Below are 18,838 nucleotides of genomic sequence, written 5' to 3'. Positions count from 1 at the left end.
TGGCTTACCCCTTATCCTTAGACTGTGACCCCTGGTTCTGGACTCCCCGGCCATCAGAAACATCCTTTCTGCATCTAGTCTGCCCAGACCTGACAGAATTTTATAGGTTTCGATGAGATCCCCTCTCAATCTTCTAAACTCCAGCGAGTAGAAGCCCAATCGACACAATCTCTCCTCCTACGTCATTCCTGCCATCCCAGGTATCAGCCTGGTGAATCTTCGCTGCACTCCCTCCATGGCAAGAACGTCCTTCCTCAGGTAAGGTGACCAAAACTGCACACAATACTCAAGGTGCGGTCTCACCAAGGTCCTGTACAACTGCAGCAAGACATCCTTGTTCCTGTACTCGAACCCTCTCGCTACGAAGGCCAACATACCATTTGCCTTCTTAACCGCCTGCTGCACCTGCATGCTTACCTTCAGCGACTGGTGCACAAGAACACCCAGGTCTCGTTGCACTTCCCCTTTTCCCAATCTATTGCCATTCAAATAATAATCTGCCTTCCTGTTTTGCCACCAAAGTGGATAACCTCACATTTATCCACATTATAGTGCATTTGCCATGTTTCTGCCCAATCACCCAACCTGTCCAAATCGTACTGGAGTTTCACGACATCCTCCTCACAGCACACACGCCCACCCAGCTTTGTGTCATGGCTGATCTGATCTTGGCCTCAACTCCACTTCCCTGCCCCGCTCCCCATAACCCTCGACTCCCCTGTTTTTCAAAAATCTGTCTATCTCAGCCTTGAATATGCTCAATGACTCTGCCTCCACAGCTCTCTGGGGCAGAGAATGCCACAGGTTCACCACCCTCTGAGTGAAGAAATTCCCCCTCATCTCTGTTTTAAATGGGCGACCCATTATTCTGAAACTATGCTCCCCAGTTGCAGATTCCCCCACGAGGGGAAACATCCTCTAAATTATCCTCAGTTAATTAAATACATCTGAAGTTAAAAAGCTAGCATCAGTAATGATTGTCGTAAAAATGTCACTAATGTCCTTTAAGGAAATCTGCTGCCCTGACCCACAGCAACGTGGTCGACCCTTAGTTGCCCTCTGAAATGGCCAAGCAAGCCACCCAGTTGTACCTTCACCACACGGACTGCAGCGGTTCAAGAAGGCAGCTGACCGCCACCTTCTCGAGGGCAGTTAGGAATGGGCAATAAATGCTCGACTAAATAAGACAGACACGAATAAATCAAGTAAGGAAGTCAGGACTTTACAAACCACTTCTTTACCCAGAGAGTGGTTAGAATGTGGAACTTGCTACCACATTGATGCACTTAAGGGGAAGCTAGATAAACACATGAGGGAGAAAGGAATAGAAGAATATGCTGAGAGTCATAGAGTTATACAGCACAGAACACGGCCCTTCGGCCCATCGTGTCCGCACCGGCCATCAAGCCCTGTCTATTCTAATCCCATTTTCCAGCACTTGGTCCGTAGCCTTGTATGCTATGGCGTTTCAAGTGCTCATCTAAATGCTTAAATCCTCGGTGTCCTCGCTCAGGCTCCACCCAGGGCCACCGCTGCTGCCGGTGAGTCTGGGCCTCGCTCGCTCTCCCGCTGCTTAAATCCTCGGTGTCCTCGCTCAGGCTCCACCCAGGGCCGCCGCTGCTGCCGGTGAGTCTGGGCCTCGCTCGCTCTCCCGCTGCTTAAATCCTCGGTGTCCTCGCTCAGGCTCCACCCAGGGCCGCTGCTGCTGCCGGTGAGTCTGGGCCTCGCTCGCTCTCCCGCTGCTTAAATCCTCGGTGTCCTCGCTCAGGCTCCACCCAGGGCCGCCGCTGCTGCCGGTGAGTCTGGGCCTCGCTCGCTCTCCCGCTGCTTAAATCCTCGGTGTCCTCGCTCAGGCTCCACCCAGGGCCGCCGCTGCTGCCGGTGAGTCTGGGCCTCGCTCGCTCTCCCGCTGCTTAAATCCTCGGTGTCCTCGCTCCGGCTCCACCCAGGGCTGCTGCCGGTGATGGGGTGAGATGAAGTAGGTTGAGAGGAGGCTCGTATTGAGCATAAACACTGGCTTGGACTAGTTGGGCCGAACTGTGTTGTTCTATTCTATGCAAAGTACGGTCGGAATGTGAAGTGGAGCATAGTGTTCCTGTAGTTACAGTGCATACTAGTACATGTGCTTCTCTCTCACTGCTATTTTAGTGAGCAGGCTTAATCTTCAGCTAAAATAGCAGTGAGGGGGGGTTTCAGGTAAACTTGTTAAGTTTTCCTACACTGATGTAATTTGTGTTTGAGAGAATGTATGAAGTTTTCGAAGGTAAAAGAAAGAACTTGCATTTCTATAGCGCCTTTCATCACCTCAGCACTTTACAGCCAATAAAGCACGTCTTTGAAATGTAGTCACTGTTGTAATGTAGGAAACGCGGCACAAAAAAGCTCCCTCAAACAGCAACGTGATAACGACCAGATAATCTGCTTTTAGTGATGTTGGTTGAGGGATAAAGGCCCCAGACGCTAGCATTCCTTACCTAAACCTGCCACCTCTATCCTCTTTTAAAACCCACCTCTTTGACCGAGCTCCTAATGTGGCCTTCCTTTGGCTCGCCATCCATTCTGCGTCTGGAAGCACCTTGGGATGCTTTTTCTCCATTAATCGTACTATATAAATGCAAGTTGTTGTATTAAAGCCGGAGCCTGAATGGCTAAATGTGGGTAGAAGGTCCCTTCCTCATTGAGGAATACTGCGAGGGATGGGTGGGATGTCCTTCCTCATTGAGGAATACTGCGAGGGATGGGTGGGATGTCCTTCCTCATTGAGGAATACTGCGAGGGATGGGTGGGATGTCCTTCCTCATTGAGGAATACTGCGAGGGATGGGTGGGATGTCCTTCCTCATTGAGGAATACTGCGAGGGATGGGTGGGATGTCCTTCCTCATTGAGGAATATTGCGAGGGATGGGTGGGATGCCCTTCCTCATTGAGGAATATTGCGAGGGATGGGTGGGATGACCTTTCTCACTGAGGAATACTGCGAGGGATGGGTGGGATGTCCTTCCTCATTGAGGAATATTGCGAGGAATGGGTGGGATGTCCTTCCTCATTGAGGAATATTGCGAGGGATGGGTGGGATGTCCTTCCTCATTGAGGAATATTGCGAGGGATGGGTGGGATGACCTTTCTCACTGAGGAATACTGCGAGGGATGGGTGGGATGTCCTTCCTCATTGAGGAATATTGCGAGGAATGGGTGGGATGCCCTTCCTCATTGAGGAATACTGCGAGGGATGGGTGGGATGTCCTTCCTCACTGAGGAACACTGCGAGGGATGGATGGGATGTCCTTCCTCACTGAGGAATATCGCGAGGGATGGGTGGGATGTCCTTCTTTCAGATGTGGGTGTTCCTCTCTGAGCTGTGCAGGGACTGGAGGCAACTGCCGTGTACCGTTGTGTAGAATTCCATTGTACAAACTGGCTGCATGATGACCGGAATAATAGTTCTGTTTTTAATTACACGGGATTGCCAGTGCTTCAGGAGAACCCACAGTTCTGTTTGTTCAAACCATTGCCCTTGACCACAACCATGGAGACGACTGAAGCTTCCCATCCTGACCGCAGGGGAAGGACGGACGTTATTAAACCAAATGTTCCTGGCTGCTTTTCTGTCAACTTAGGGAAGGGTTCCTGGCTGCTTTTCTGTCAACTTAGGGAAGGGTAGCGGCGGCGAGGGACAAACATGGTCTTTTGGACACGTCTGCTGCCCGTTGGCTCAGCGCCACCTTGCATTACAAGTGTCAACCTTGCAACAGAAGGTGAAAGCTCAAGATTGTGCTGAATTTACTCTGCCGTTAATAAATGACAATGTTACTGATTAACCACGAGTCTCCAGCTCCTTATAAAACACTGACATCATGAAGGTGTAAATAGTTCACAGTGCCCTTGATATTTTAGTAATCTTTTTGTGGATGAAATGCGCTGTTTAATACAGAGTAAGTACAATAAAGAAAGACTCTGCATTGATACAACAACAGCTTGTATTTATATAGCGCTTTAACATAGTAACACGTCCCTAAGGCGCTTCGCAGGAGTGTAATCAAAGAAGATTTGACACCGAGCCACATCAGGAGATATTCGGACAGCTGGCCAAAAGCTTGGTCGCAGAGGTAGGTTTTAAGGAGCGTCTTAAAGGAGGAGAGAGGCGGGGAGGTTTAGGGAGGGAATTCCAGAGTTTGGGGCCCAGGCAGCTGAAGGCACGGCCGCCAATGGTGGAGCGATTAAAACCGGGGCTGCTCAAGGGGCCAGAATTGGAGGAGCGCCGAGATCTCGGAGGGTTGTGGGGCCGGAGGAGGTTACGGAGATAGGGAGGGGGCGAGTCCACAGAGAGATTTCAAAAGCAGGCCTTTTACTTCTTCACAACTGATTGAATTACTTTTGAAATGTAATCGCTGTGATGTAGGCAAACACAGCAGCTGATTCGCACACAAGTAATCTGTTTGGGCGGTGGTGGTTGAGGGACAAATGTAGGCTCGAACATCAGAAGAAGTCCCCTTCATGTTGTACCATTTCATCTTTTTATATTTAGCTGAACAGATGGACGAGCCCCTCGGGTGTTTTTGATTTTTTTCTTGGGCTGTGGATGACGCTGTCAAGACTGCCTTTATTGCCCATCTTGTGAGAACCTTAATCATTAACCATGTTGGTGTGCAACGCCTCGATTTTAAAATTCTCATCCTGGTTTTCAAATCCCTCTATGGCCTCGCCCCTCCCTGTCTCTCTAGCCTCCTCCAGCCCCACTACCCTCCGAGATCTCTGCGCTCCACCTATTCTGGCCTCTTGAGCATCCCTGATTTTAATCTCTCCACCATTGGCCGGGCCTTCAGCTGCCTGGGCCCCAAGCTCTGGAATTCCCTGCCTAAACCTCTCCGCCTCCAGCTCTCTCTCCTCCTTTAAGACACTCCTTAAAACCAACCTCTTTGACTAAACTTTTGGTCACCTGCCCGAATATCTTGTGTGGCTCGGTGTCGAACTTTGTTTTATAACGTACCTGTGAAGCGCCTTTAGACGTTTTACTAAATTAAAGGCACTATATAAATATAAATGAGGTTAGGATCAGATCAGCCATGATCTTATTGAATGGTGGAGCAGGCTCGAGGGGCCGATTGGCCTACTCCTGCTCCTATTTCTTATGTTCTTACAAGTTGTTGGGATTGGAGTCGCCTGTAGGCCAGACAGGGTAGGGGTAGGACTGGAGTCACGTGTAGACCCAGACCGAGTAAGGATGGCAGGTTCCCTTCCCTGAAGGACATCAGTGAATCAGATGGGACAATCCGACTGCTTCATTGTCACGTTTTACTGAGACCAGCTTTGTAATTAGAAAAAAAACTGGATTCAAATTCTCAAACCGTCAGGGTGGGATTTGAGCTCTTGTTCTCTGGATTATTAGTCCAGGCCTCTGGAATCGTCCCCGGTCTCTCCGAAGACGGGCACTTCCTGCCTCGACGCCCATGTCAGATGCAGACCGGTCCCTTGGTTTTCAGAAGCAAGGCTCTGTTAATGGATCTGCTGCAATCAGTTTAAAAACCTGTAGATAAGAATCTCTCACCTTCACGTTAGATTATCGCACAACTTCCCCTCCAGCTGTCATCGATCCTGGTGAATTTATACATAGTTACATAGAACATAAGAAATGGGAGGCCATTCATCCCCTCGAGCCTGGTCCGCCATTCACTAAGATCATGGCTGATCTTCTACCTCATCTCCACTTTCCTGCGCTATCCCCATATCCCTTGATTCCCTTAATATCCAAACATCTATCAATCTCTGTCTTGAATATAAATGACTGAGCCTCCACAGCCCCCTGGGGTCGAGAATTCCAAAGATTCACCGCCCTCTGAGTGAAGAAATTTCTCCTCATCTCAGTCCTAAATGGCCGACCCCTTATTCTGAGACTGTGACCCCTGGTTCTAGACTCCCCAGCCAGGGGGAAACATTCTTCCTGCATCTACCCTGTCAAGCCCTGTAAGAATTTTATGTTTCAATGAGATCACCTCTCATTCTTCTAAACGCTAGGATGAGTAGTGAAACAGCTGGTCACTCGATTTTTGTTTCCCCCCCCCCCCGCGCCCCCCCCGCTTCCTGCTCCCAGGCCCCAAACAAAAAAAGAGATCTGAGTGAGATGCATTGTTTTTTTTCCCCATGAATCTCCAATTGGCTTAAAACCTCCTGACCCTGAACCTCCTAGAGGAGGACATTCATCCCTCCTCCCCCCCCCACCCCCCCCGAACGAATGGTCGACCTCAATGGTAAATAAGTACACTGGAGGTTAATCTTTCTCCTGTAAACAGCCTTGCATGTGAAAGGCTCCAGGATAATGCCTCGTGCTTTACATATCAACCAGGCGTGTCCTTGTTGGGCTTCAACTGCGCCTGAGCAATCGACAGGTCTAGAATTGTCCGCTGAACATTTTTTTTTCTTCTCGAGAGTCGGGTAACAAGAGGCCGATCCGGGGCTTGTCCGCTCCTGTTAAATTTATTCCCTCAACCAAAAAAAGAGAGAACTTGCGTTTCAATAGCGACTTTCACGAGCTCGCGACGTCCCAGAGCGCTTTACAGCCACTTTTTGAAATGCAGTCACTGTTGTAATGTAGGAAAACGCGGCAGCCAATCTGCGCAGTGTCGCGAAACACACGATTAACTGGTCATTGAAGTCATTGCTCTTTGTTGGATCTTGTGAAATAGTTGTGTTTGCCCCGTTAGTGTTTGTCATTGCAGTTGGAAATAAACTCTGCTCTGTGAAGCACTTTGACATTTTTCTGCATAACACAGCAAGGTCTTCAATATGTCTGTCTTGTTAAATAATTTTGTTGAATTTGTTATTCATCAAGGTCAGTAAAGTGCCCTCTACTTACTCTGTCCCATCGAACACTCCCAGGGCAGGTACAGCACGGGCTAGATACAGAATAAAGCTCTCTCTACACTGTCCCATCAAACATTCCCAGGGCAGGTACAGCACGGGCTAGATACAGAGTAAAGCTCCCTCTACACTGTCCCATCAAACACTCCCAGGGCAGGTACAGCACGGGTTAGATACAGAGTAAAGCTCCCTCTACACTGTCCCATCGAACACTCCCAGGGCAGGTACAGCACGGGCTAGATACAGAATAAAGCTCTCTCTACACTGTCCCATCAAACATTCCCAGGGCAGGTACAGCACGGGTTAGATACAGAGTAAAGCTCCCTCTACACTGTCCCATCAAACACTCCCGGGGCAGGTACAGCACGCGTTAGATACAGAGTAAAGCGCCCTCTACACTGTCCCATCAAACACTCCCTGGGCAGGTACAGCACGGGGTAGATACAGAGTAAAGCTCCCTCTACACTGTCCCATCAAACACTCCCAGGGCAGGTACAGCACGGGTTAGATACAGAGTAAAGCTCCCTCTACACTGTCCCATCAAACACTCCCAGGGCAGGTACAGCACGGGTTAGATACAGAGTAAAGCTCCCTCTACACTGTCCCATCAATCACTCCCAGGGCAGGTACAGCATGGGTTAGATACAGAGTAAAGCTCCCTCTACACTGTCCCATCAAACACTCCCAGGGCAGGTACAGCACGGGTTAGATACAGAGTAAAGCTCCCTCTACACTGTCCCATCAATCACTCCCAGGGCAGGTACAGCATGGGTTAGATACAGAGTAAAGCTCCCTCTACACTGTCCCCATCAAACACTCCCAGGGCAGGTACAGCACGGGTTAGATACAGAGTAAAGCTCCCTCTACACTGTCCCATCAATCACTCCCAGGGCAGGTACAGCATGGGTTAGATACAGAGTAAAGCTCCCTCTACACTGTCCCCATCAAACACTCCCAGGGCAGGTACAGCACGGGTTAGATACAGAGTAAAGCTCCCTCTACACTGTCCCCATCAATCACTCCCAGGGCAGGTACAGCATGGGTTAGATACAGAGTAAAGCTCCCTCTACACTGTCCCATCAATCACTCCCAGGGCAGGTACAGCACGGGTTAGATACAGAGTAAAGCTCCCTCTACACTGTCCCATCAATCACTCCCAGGGCAGGTACAGCACGGGTTAGATACAGAGTAAAGCTCCCTCTACACTGTCCCATCAATCACTCCCAGGGCAGGTACAGCACGGGTTAGATACAGAGTAAAGCTCCCTCTACACTGTCCCATCAAACACTCCCAGGGCAGGTACAGCATGAGTTAGATACAGAGTAAAGCTCCCTCTACACTGTCCCATCAAACACTCCCAGGGCAGGTACAGCATGAGTTAGATACAGAGTAAAGCCCCCTCTACACTGTCCCATCAAACACTCCCGGGGCAGGTACAGCACGGGTTAGATACAGAGTAAAGCTCCCTCTACACTGTCCCATCAAACACTCCCAGGGCAGGTACAGCACGGGTTAGATACAGAGTAAAGCTCCCTCTACACTGTCCCATCAAGCACTCCCAGGGCAGGTACAGCACTGGTTAGATACAGAGTAAAGCTCCCTCTACACTGTCCCATCAAACACTCCCAGGGCAGGTACAGCATGAGTTAGATACAGAGTAAAGCTCCCTCTACACTGTCCCATCAAACACTCCCAGGGCAGGTACAGCATGAGTTAGATACAGAGTAAAGCTCCCTCTACACTGTCCCATCAAACACTCCCAGGGCAGGTACAGCACGGGTTAGATACAGAGTAAAGCTCCCTCTACACTGTCCCATCAAGCACTCCCAGGGCAGGTACAGCATGAGTTAGATACAGAGTAAAGCTCCCTCTACACTGTCCCATCAAACACTCCCAGGGCAGGTACAGCACGGGTTAGATACAGAGTAAAGCTCCCTCTACACTGTCCCATCAAGCACTCCCAGGGCAGGTACAGCACGGGTTAGATACAGAGTAAAGCTCCCTCTACACTGTCCCATCAAGCACTCCCAGGGCAGGTACAGCACGGGTTAGATACAGAGTAAAGCTCCCTCTACACTGTCCCATCAAACACTCCCAGGGCAGGTACAGCACGGGTTAGATACAGAGTAAAGCTCCCTCTACACTGTCCCATCAAACACTCCCAGGGCAGGTACAGCACGGGTTAGATACAGAGTAAAGCTCCCTCTACACTGTCCCATCAAACACTCCCAGGGCAGATACAGCACGGGTTAGATACAGAGTAAAGCTCCCTCTACACTGTCCCACCAAACACTCCCAGGGCAGATACAGCACGGGTTAGATACAGAGTAAAGCTCCCTGTGTCACCTGTGGTACAGTTGGTAGCATCCTCGCCTCTGTGTCAGGACAATCCCGCAATCGACATCACTAAAAAACAGATGATCTGGTCATTATCTCTTTGCTGTTTGTGGGAGCTTGCTGTGCGCAAATTGTCTGCCGCGTTTCCTACATTACAACAGAGATTTCTGGAGATAAAAAGCTGGTAGAAGTAGAGGTGACCCTGAAACTAGTTCACTAATGTCCTTTTTAGGGAAGGGAAGCTGCCGTCCTTAACATGGTCTGGTCCGATATGTGACTCCAGTCCCTCGCCAATGTGGTCGACTCTCGACTGCCCTCTGAAGTGGCCTAGCGACCTTCTGAGCCAGGCCAACTGGGGTTGGGCAATAAATGCCGGCCTTGCCATCGGGGAGTGAATAAAATAAAGTCATGATATTATTGAAATGTAGAAGGATTTACATTCCGTTTTAAGTTGAGGTGGAGTACAGAATTACCATTCGTGCTGCTTTGCAAGACTCTCCCCCCTTTGCAGATTACATACATTGAGGGTCTTGTACAGCGGCACAGCCAGAAGTCTCAATGAAAAGAACAAAAGGCCTCTCCTCTCTGGAGTTTAGAAGAATGAGAGGTGATCTCATTGAAACATACAAGATTCTGAGGGGGACTGACAGGGTAGATGCTGAGAGGTTGTTTCCCCCTGGCTGGAGTGTCTAGACCTAGGGGGCACAGTCTCAGGATAAGGGGTCGGCCATTTAAGACCGAGATGAGGAATTTCTTCACTCAGAGCGTTGTGAATCTTTGGAATTCTCTATCCCAGAGGGCTGAGTCTTTGAGTATATTCAAGGCTGAGATCGATAGATTTTTGGACTCTAGGGGAATCAAGGGATAGGGAGATCGGGCAGGAAAGTGGAGTTGAGGTAGAAGATCAGCCATGATCTCATTGAATGGCGGAGCAGGCTCGAGGGGCCGAATGGTCAACTCCTGCTCTTATTTCTTATGAAAGAATTTGCATTTCTGTAGCGCCTTTTACAACCTTAGGACCTCCCAAAGCTTTTCACCAGTGAAGTTCTCTTGAAGTGTAGTCACTGTTGCAATGTAGGTAACGTGGCAGCCGATTTCTCGCACAGCAAGCAAGCTCCCACAAACAGCAATGTGATAAATTACCAGATAAATATTGGCCCCCAGGACACCGGGGGGAAGAGAACTACCCCCCCCCCCCCCGACGGTTAGATCGTAATGTCCGTCGCTGACTCACCCTGGTTTTCTCTGGGTCCACAGATGCGCTTCATGCTGCTATTCAGCCGCCAAGGCAAGCTGAGGCTGCAGAAATGGTACATCGCCATATCGGAGAAGGAGAAGAAGAAGCTCGGGCGGGAGCTGATGCAGATTGTGCTGGGACGCAAGCCCAAGATGTGCAGCTTCCTGGAGTGGAAGGACCTGAAGATTGTTTACAAGAGGTGCGACCCCTTCTTGCAAAATATATACGGCACAGAAACAGGCCATTCGGCCCAACAGGTCCGTGCCGGTGTTTGTGCTCCACGCCAGCCTCCTCCCACCCCTCTTCATCTAACCGCATCAACATATCCCTCTATTCCTTTCTCCCTCATGTGTTTATCCAGCTTCCCCTTAACTGCATCTATACTATTCGCCTCAACCACTCCCTGTGGTAGCGAGTTCCACATTCTCACCACTCTCTGGGTAAAGAAGTTTCTCCTGAATTCCTGATTGCATTTATTAGTGACTGTCTTGTGGGCCAGAAATTCGGGTCCCCACGGGTGAGTACGCACGGTGTGCTTACCCGTAGGGCCAATGGAAGTGCCGGTTTCGCGCATGCGCTGGAAACCGGAACTTCCATTCCCTTGAAGGAAGGGGTTCGGAGGTCAAACGCGTGCGCCGGAGAGGCAGCGTGAACGCCTGGAACTTCCGCTTTTTTTCCCAGGTTTCTCCATGCGGGTAAGTCCCCAGCAGCTGCGCGTGGAAAAAAGCAGTCGCAAGGCCTGCTTTTAACAAGGTAAGAGGTTAATTAAGTAAAATTAAAACATTTTTTCCACAGGTTTATCATTTTTAAATACTTTAAAGAAAGGTAAGTTTATTTTTAGCCCTGTTAAAAACTTTAATTTTTTCAAAAATTTAATTTTTTGTTTAAAATAGTTAATTTATGTAATTTATAGTTCTTTTAAAAATGTGATGTTTTTAAAAATTTATTTGAGGTTTTACTTAGATTTTAGGGCTGATCTCTATTCAAAGATTTGACAGGTCTTCCTGTCAAATCCATGAATAGAAACATAGACATAGAAGATAGGAGCAGGAGTAGGCCATTTCGGCTCCTCAAGCCTGCTCCGCCATTCAATGAGATCATGGCTGATCATCCAAGTTCAGTACCCTGTCCCTGCCCTCTCCCCATATCCCTTGATCCCTTTAGCCTTAGGAAATATATCCAACTCCTTCTTGAATATATTTAATGAATTGGCCTCTACTGCCTTCTGTGGTAGAGAATTCCACAGGTTCACCACTCTGGGTGAAGAAATTCCTCCTCATTTCTGTCCTAAATGGCCTACTCCTTATCCTTAGACTGTGACCCCAGGTTCTGGACTCCCTGAGCATTGGGAACATCCTTCCTGCATCTAGTCTGTCCAGTCCTGTCAGAATTTTATAAGTTTCAATGCGATCCCCTCTCATTCTTCTAAACTCCAGCGAGAACAAGCCCAATTGACCCAATCTCTCCTCATACGTCATTCCTGCCATCCCAGGTATCAGCCTGGTGAATCTTCGTTGAACTCCTTCCACGGCAAGAACATCCTTCCTCAGATAAGGCGACCAAAACTGCACACAATACTCAAGGTGTGGTCTCGCCAAGGCCCTGTAACTGCAGCAAGACATCCTTGTTCCTGTACTCAAACCCTCTTGCTACGAAGGCCAACATACCATTTCCTTTCTTAACCGCCTGCTGTACCTGCATGCTTACCTTCAGCGACTGGTGCACAAGGACACCCAGGTCTCGTTGCACTTCCCATTCTCCCAATCTATTGTCATTCAAATAATAATCTGCCTTTGTGTTTTTGCCACCAAAGTGGATAACCTCACATTTATCCACGTTATATTGCATCTGCCATGCTTTTGCCCAATCACACAACCTGTCCAAATCATCCTGGAGTTTCTTGGCATCCTCCTCACCGCACACACGCCCACCCAGCTTTGTGTCGTCTGCAAACTTGGAGATATTACATCTAGTTCCCTTGTCTAGATCATTAATATATATTGTGAATAGCTGGGGTCCAAGGACCGATCCCTGCGGTACCCCACTAGTCACTGCCTGCCACTTGGAAAAAGACCCGTTTATTCCAACTCTTTGCTTTCTATCTGCCAAACAGTTCTCTATCCAAGTCAATACCTTGCCCCCAGTCCCATGTGCCTTAACTTTACACGCTAAGCTCTTATGCGGGACCTTATCGAAAGCCTTCTGAAAGTCCAAATACACCACATCCACTGGTTCTCCCTTATCTATTTTACCAGTTACATCCTCAAAAAATTCCAGTAGATTAGTCAAGCACGATTTACCTTTTGTAAATCCATGTTGACTTTGTCCGATCCGGTCACTGTTTTCCAAGTGCTCTGCTATTACATCTTTTATAATGGACTCTAGCATTTTCCCCACTACCGATGTCCGGCTTACCGGTAATTCCCCGTTTTCTCTCTACCACCTTTTTTGAATAGTGTGGTAACATTAGCTACCCTCCAATCCATGGGTACTGTTCCAGATTGGAGATTCCCTGCTCCGATTGGCTTCCCCCACGGCCCACGTGATCCCAGGGGACGCTTCAAACTAACTGCGCCCCTGGGATAGGCGAGCACTGCGCGCCGGCAGTTGGAGGAGGCTCAGGATCGGAATCCCACGCGGGCCCCACAGCTCAACGGCCGGCGCGCTATGTAAGTGCAGGTCGGGGGCTTGCGCCCGCGGGAAGCCCCCGACCCAAATTTCTGGCCCTGGCCCTTAACCCGCAAGTGGGAACATCTTCTCCATGTTTACTCTATCGAACCTTTCTCATAATTTTAAAGCCCTCTATCAGGTCACCCCTCAGCCTTCTCTTTTCTAGAGAAAAGAGCCCCAGCCTGATCAATCTTTCCTGATGACTATAACCTCTCAGTTCTGGTATCATTCTAGTAAATCTTTTTTGCACCTTCTCCAGTGCCTTTATGTCCCTTTTTATAATATGCAGACCATATGCTTCTTTATTAGAGGGTTAAGGGGCTGCGATTGGAATGGGATTTGGTGGCAATGCGACGATGGGAACCATGTTGTGGAGTCGTTGCTCTGCCTTTCGGTCTGTCGTGTTCTCTGGTGCAATAGAAATTCCATGGGAGATGGGGGAATAGGGTCTCCTGGTCTCCCCGCCGTAACATTAGATTGAGACCCGTTGAAACCCGAGGACGCACCAGAACGACTGGTGATGCCACTTCCCTGACGGTTCCGCCAAGAGACTTGCACACGCACCCCCCATCCATCCCTGACTCCCTGTTGCACGTGCTCATCTCTCTTTTTCCCCCCCCCCCCGCCTCGTGTGCGTGGTGCTAACTCCTCCCCGTCCCCCTCTCACGCTGGCATTCTCTCACAGTCACATCAATGGGTGCCGTATCTCCGAGTGCCATCCGTGCTAGCAAGTGCTCCCTGTATCCCACTCTCTCGTTGCTCCCCATCTTGCACAGGCGTTCTCGAGCGTGCGGGCTCTCACTTTGTCCCACGCACGTTCTCACTCACTCTCGCTCTCACTCATTTGTTTTCTCTTTGCTCGTGCGTTGTGAGCATTCTCTCTCTCACGGGCGCGCGCCCTCTCGCGGGCCCTCTCTCGCTCGCGGGCCCTCTCTCTCTCTCGCGGGCCCTCTCTCCCTCTCTCTCTCTTGCGGGCCCTCTCTCGCTCTCTCTCTCTCTCGCGGGCCCCTCTCTCTCTCTCTCTCTCGCGGGCCCTCTCTCTCTCGCGGGGCCCTCTCTCCTCTCTCTCTCTCTCGCGGTCCCTCTCTCTCTCTCTCGCGGGGCCCCCTCTCTCTCTCTCGCGGGCCCCCTCTCTCTCTCTCGCGGGGGGCCCCCTCTCTCTCTCTCGCGGGCCCCCTCTCTCTCTCTCGCGGGCCCCCCTCTCTCTCTCTCGCGGGCCCCCTCTCTCTCTCCTCGCGGGCCCCCTCTCTCTCGCGGGCCCCCTCTCTCTCTCTCTCGCGGGCCCTCTCTCTCTCTTTCTCTCTCTCTCTCTCTCTCAATTCAATTCAATTCAATTGCTTTATTGGCATGCAAGTTTACAGGGAACCATATTGCCAAAGCTTACATAACAAAAAGTACAGTTTTCCAACATTCTGTAGGTGTCAAACAATTTTGACCTTCGTTGGGTACATACAATATTAGTTTAAACAGTATTAATTTAAAGTTGTTGAACATCGTTGGGTACATTCAGTATTAATTTTAAACAGTCCTCAGGCTGTGACATGTTGTTACATATTTGGCACCAAGGTATGGTCTGTCTCCTTCTCCCAGGACTAATCTTAATTTTGACAGGTCATCCAATTCTTTGAAATCTGGGGTTGTTTGGCTGAGCTTGTCAAATAATATGTTTCTTGTGTTGAATTTTTCGCATTTTAGGAGGAAATGCATCTCTGTCTCAACCTCGCCGGCCAGACATTGATCACATATTCTATTCTCTCTAGGCTGCCAGGATTTCTTGTATCTTCCTTTTTCAATTGCCAGTTGGTGGTCGCTTAGTCTGTACCTGGTGAGGGTCTGTCTCTGTTTTGTGTCTTCTGATGGTCGAGAGATAGTCTGCCAGTTTATATTCTCTTTTTAGGGCCCGGTAACATTCTAATCTGCTTTGGCTTTTGGTTACATTGTTCCAATGTTCCAGGTAGGTTTCTTTGCATTGTTTAATGATTTGGTTCACTCGGATTGGTGTTTGGACGGCAGTGTTGGTCTGGGACTGGTCAGGGTCCGGCTGAGTAGGAGTACTTAGTTTCAGTAGCAGCTGACTCAGGGGACTCTCTTCTGGGTTTAGCTCTTGGGTCTGGAAGGCTTTAAAATGAAGGGTGTCTGGGGAGCTAGATTTGAGGTGATTTAGGAAGTTTAGTGCTCGTTTGTGGATGTTTATTATCAGTGGGTATCTGCCTAGTTCGGCTCTGCATGCATTTGTTGGTGTTTTCCTTTGGGTGCGAAGAATGCTTCGGCAAAAATTCTGCATGTAGGGCTTCTATTGTGTGTTTTTCCCATTTAGTGTAGCTATGGTGATTGAGCGGGCCCCATACTTCACTACCGTACAGCGCAATGGGCAGGATTATGCTGTCAAATATTTTGAGTCAGATTTTGATTGGGATTTGGATGTTGTAGAATTTTCTTTTTATTGCATATAGGGCTCTTCGGGCTTTTTCTTTTAGTGCATTCACTGCTATGCTGAAGCTCCCTGATGCTGTAATGGTTAGACCAAGGTAAGTGTAGCTCATAGTGTGTCCTATGATGGTATCACTGAGAGTAAACTGGTATTTGTTTTCCTGACACCTGGGCCTTTTTTGAAAAATCATGATGTTGGTTTTCTTTAGATTTACTGTTAGGGGCCCAATTTTGGCAGTATTTGTCGAGTAGGTCTGGTTGTTGCTGTAATCCCTCTTCTGTGGGAGACAGCAGAACCAGGTCGTCCGCATAGAACAGGGATTTCACTTCTCCATCCAGGAGACAGAGACCCGGTGACTCGCTTTTCTCCAGCATGTCTGCTAATTCATTTATGTATATGTTGAACAGGGTTGGGCTCAAATTGCAGCCCTGCTGGACGCCTCTTCTCTGGGTGAAGAAACCGGTGCGTTTGTCTCCAATTTTGACACCGCATTTATTTTTCAGATACATCGATTTAATAAGGTCATAGACTTTGCCCCTATTCCACACTGAAGAAGTTTATAATAGAGCCCTTCGTGCCATATAGAGTCAAAGGCTTTCTTGAAGTCAATGAAACAAGCGAATATTTTCCCATTTTTTGTTTGGTGTACATGTTTTTCAATGAGAGTGTGAAGGGTATAGATATGGTCGGTGGTGCGGTGTTTTGGAAGAAAGCCTATTTGATTTTTTCTAAGGATATTATGTTTGTTAAGAAAATCCAGTAATCTACTATTTAGAATACTGCAGAATAACTCCCCTAGACAACTGTTGACACAGATGCCGCGGTAGTTATTTGGGTCTGATTTGTTTCCACTTTTATATATGGGAGAGATGAGTCCTTGGCACCAGATACCGGGAAAACAGCCTGAACGTAATATGATGTTGAATAACTTGAGTACAGCACCCTGCATCTCCATATTGCTGAACTTGAGCATTTCATTTTCTCTCTCTCTCTCGCGGGCCCTCTCTCTCTCTCTCTCTCTCTCTCTCTCTCTCTCTCGCGGGCCCTCTCTCTGTCTCGCGGGTACTCTCTCTCTCTCTCTCTCTCGGCGGGCCCTCCCTCTCTCTCTCTCTCTCTCTCGCGGGCCCTCTCTCTCTCTCGCGGGCCCTCTCTCGGGCCCTCTCTCTCTCTCTCTCGCGGGCCCTCTCTCTCTCTCTCTCTCTCTCTCTCTCTCTCTCTCTCTCTCTCTCTCTCTCTCTCTCTCTCGCGGGGCCCTCTCTCTCTCGCGGGCCCCCCTCTCTCTCTCTCTCTCTCGCGGGGCCCTCTCTCTCTCTCTCTCTCTCTCTCTCTCTCTCTCTCTCTCACACGGGCCCTCTCTCTCTCTCGCGGGCCCTCCCTCTCTCACGGGCCCCCTCTCTCTCTCTCTCTCTCTCTCTCTCTCTCTCGCGGGCCCTCTCTCTCTCTCTCTCTCTCTCTCGCGGGCCCTCTCTCTCTCTCGCGGGCCCTCTCTCTCGCGGGCCCTCTCTCTCTCTCTCTCAGTTCAGTTCAGTTCAGTTCAAATGCTTTATTGGCATGAAAGTTTACAGAGAACCATATTGCCAAAGCTTACATAGCAAAAAGGTACAGTTTTCCAACATTCTGTAGGTGTCAATCGATTTGACATTTGTTGGGTACATACAATATTACTTTTAAACAATATTAATTTTAAACAGTCTTTGTACTTCATTTGGTACGTTCAATATTAATTTTAAACAGTCTTAATTTTAAACAGTCCTCAGGTTGTGACATGTTGTTACATATTTGGCCCCTAGTATGGTCTGTCTCCTTCTCCTAGGACTAATCTCAATTTTGACAGGTCATCCAATTCCTTGAAATCTGGGGTTGTTTGGCTGAGCTTGTTGAATAATATGTTTCTTGATGTGTTGAATTTTTCGCATTTTAGGAGGAAATGCATCTCTGTTTCAACCTCGCCGGCCAGACATTGATCGCATATTCTATTCTCTCTAGGCTGCCAGGATTTCTTGTATCTGCCTTTTTCAATTTCCAGTTGGTGGTCGCTTAGTCTGTACCTGGTGAGGGTCTGTCTCTGTTTTGTGTCTCTGATGGTCGTGAGGTAGTCTGCCAGTTTATATTCTCTTTTTAGGGCCCGGTAACATTCTAATCTGCTTTGGCTTTCGTTATTTTGTTCCAATGTTCCAGGTAGGTTTCTTTGCATTTTTTTAATGATTTGGTTCACTCGGATTGGTGTTTGGACGGCTGTGTTGGTCTGGGGCTGGTCAGGGTCCGGCTGAGTACTTAGTTTCAGTAGCAGCTGACTCAGGGGACTTTTTTCTGGGTTTAGCTCTCTCTCTCTCTCTCCCCGCGGGCCCCCTCTCTCTCTCTCGCGGGCCCTCTCTCTCTCTCTCTCTCTCGCGGGGCCCTCTCTCTCTCTCGCGGGCCCTCTCTCTCTCTCTCTCTCTCTCTCTCTCGGGCGGGGCCCCCTCTCTCTCCTCGCGGGGCCCTCTCTCTCGCGGGCGGTGCCCTCTCTCTCTCGCGGGCCCCCTCTCTCTCTCTCGCGGGCCCCTCTCTCGCTCTCTCTCTCTCTTGGGCGGGCCCCCTCTCTCTCTCGCGGGCCCTCTCGCGGGCGGGGCCCTCTCTCTCTCTCGCGGGCCCCCTCTCTCTCTCTCTCTCTCTCTCTCGCTCTCGCTCTCGCTCGGGCCGTCTCACTCTCTCTCGATGCGCCCTCTCTCTCTCTCTCTCTCTCTCTCTCTCTCTCTCGCGGGCCCCCCTCTCTCTCTCTCTCTCTCTCTCTCGCGGGCCCCCTCTCTCTCTCTCTCTCTCTCTCTCTCTCGCGGGCCCCCTCTCTCTCTCTCTCTCTCTCTCTCTCTCGCGGGCCCCCTCTCTCTCTCTCTCTCTCTCTCGCGGGCCCCCTCTCTCGCTCTCTCTCGCGGGCCCCCTCTCTCTCTCTCTCTCTCTCGCGGGCCCCTTCTCTCTCTCTCGCGGGCCCCTTCTCTCTCTCTCGCGGGCCCCTCTCTCTCTCGCTCTCTCTCTCTCTCTCTCTCTCTCTCTCGCGGGCCCCCTCTCTCTCTCTCTCTCTCTCTCTCTCGCGGGCCCCCCTCTCTCTCTCTCTCTCTCGCGGGCCCCCTCTCTCTCTCTCTCTCTCTCGCGCGGGGCCCCCTCTCATCTCTCTCTCTCTCGCGGGCTCGCTCTCTCTCTCGCGGGCCCCCTCTCTCTCTCGCTCTCTCTCGCGGGCCCCCTTCTCTCTCTCTCGTTCGCGGGCCCCCTTCTCTCTCTCTCTCGCGGGCCCCTTCTCTCTCTCTCGCGGGCCCCTTCTCTCTCTCTCTCGCGGG

At 49.9% G+C, this 18,838-nt stretch overlaps 1 protein-coding gene across 3 annotated transcripts in view; it reads left to right on the top strand.

The window, feature by feature from the left end:
• Positions 1–18,838, top strand: part of LOC147090650 (AP-1 complex subunit sigma-1A) — a 65,799-nt gene that overhangs the window by 23,171 nt on the left and 23,790 nt on the right. Inside the window, exons 1-2 of one of the 3 annotated variants that reach the window (XM_085977418.1) lie at positions 3,878–3,932; positions 10,450–10,628. In XM_085977418.1, coding sequence (XP_085833544.1) covers positions 10,450–10,628 — 179 coding nt within the window. In that variant the 5' untranslated portion in view covers positions 3,878–3,932. The other 2 variants (XM_085977417.1, XM_085977416.1) reach the window with 2 other exon arrangements.

Source organism: Somniosus microcephalus, unplaced genomic scaffold, assembly GCF_052327205.1.
Source record: "Somniosus microcephalus isolate GS21.2 unplaced genomic scaffold, FLI_Smic_1.0 unresolved_chr4, whole genome shotgun sequence".
Taxonomy (NCBI): domain Eukaryota; kingdom Metazoa; phylum Chordata; class Chondrichthyes; order Squaliformes; family Somniosidae; genus Somniosus; species Somniosus microcephalus.
This window is presented reverse-complemented; position numbering and strand designations above follow the sequence as displayed.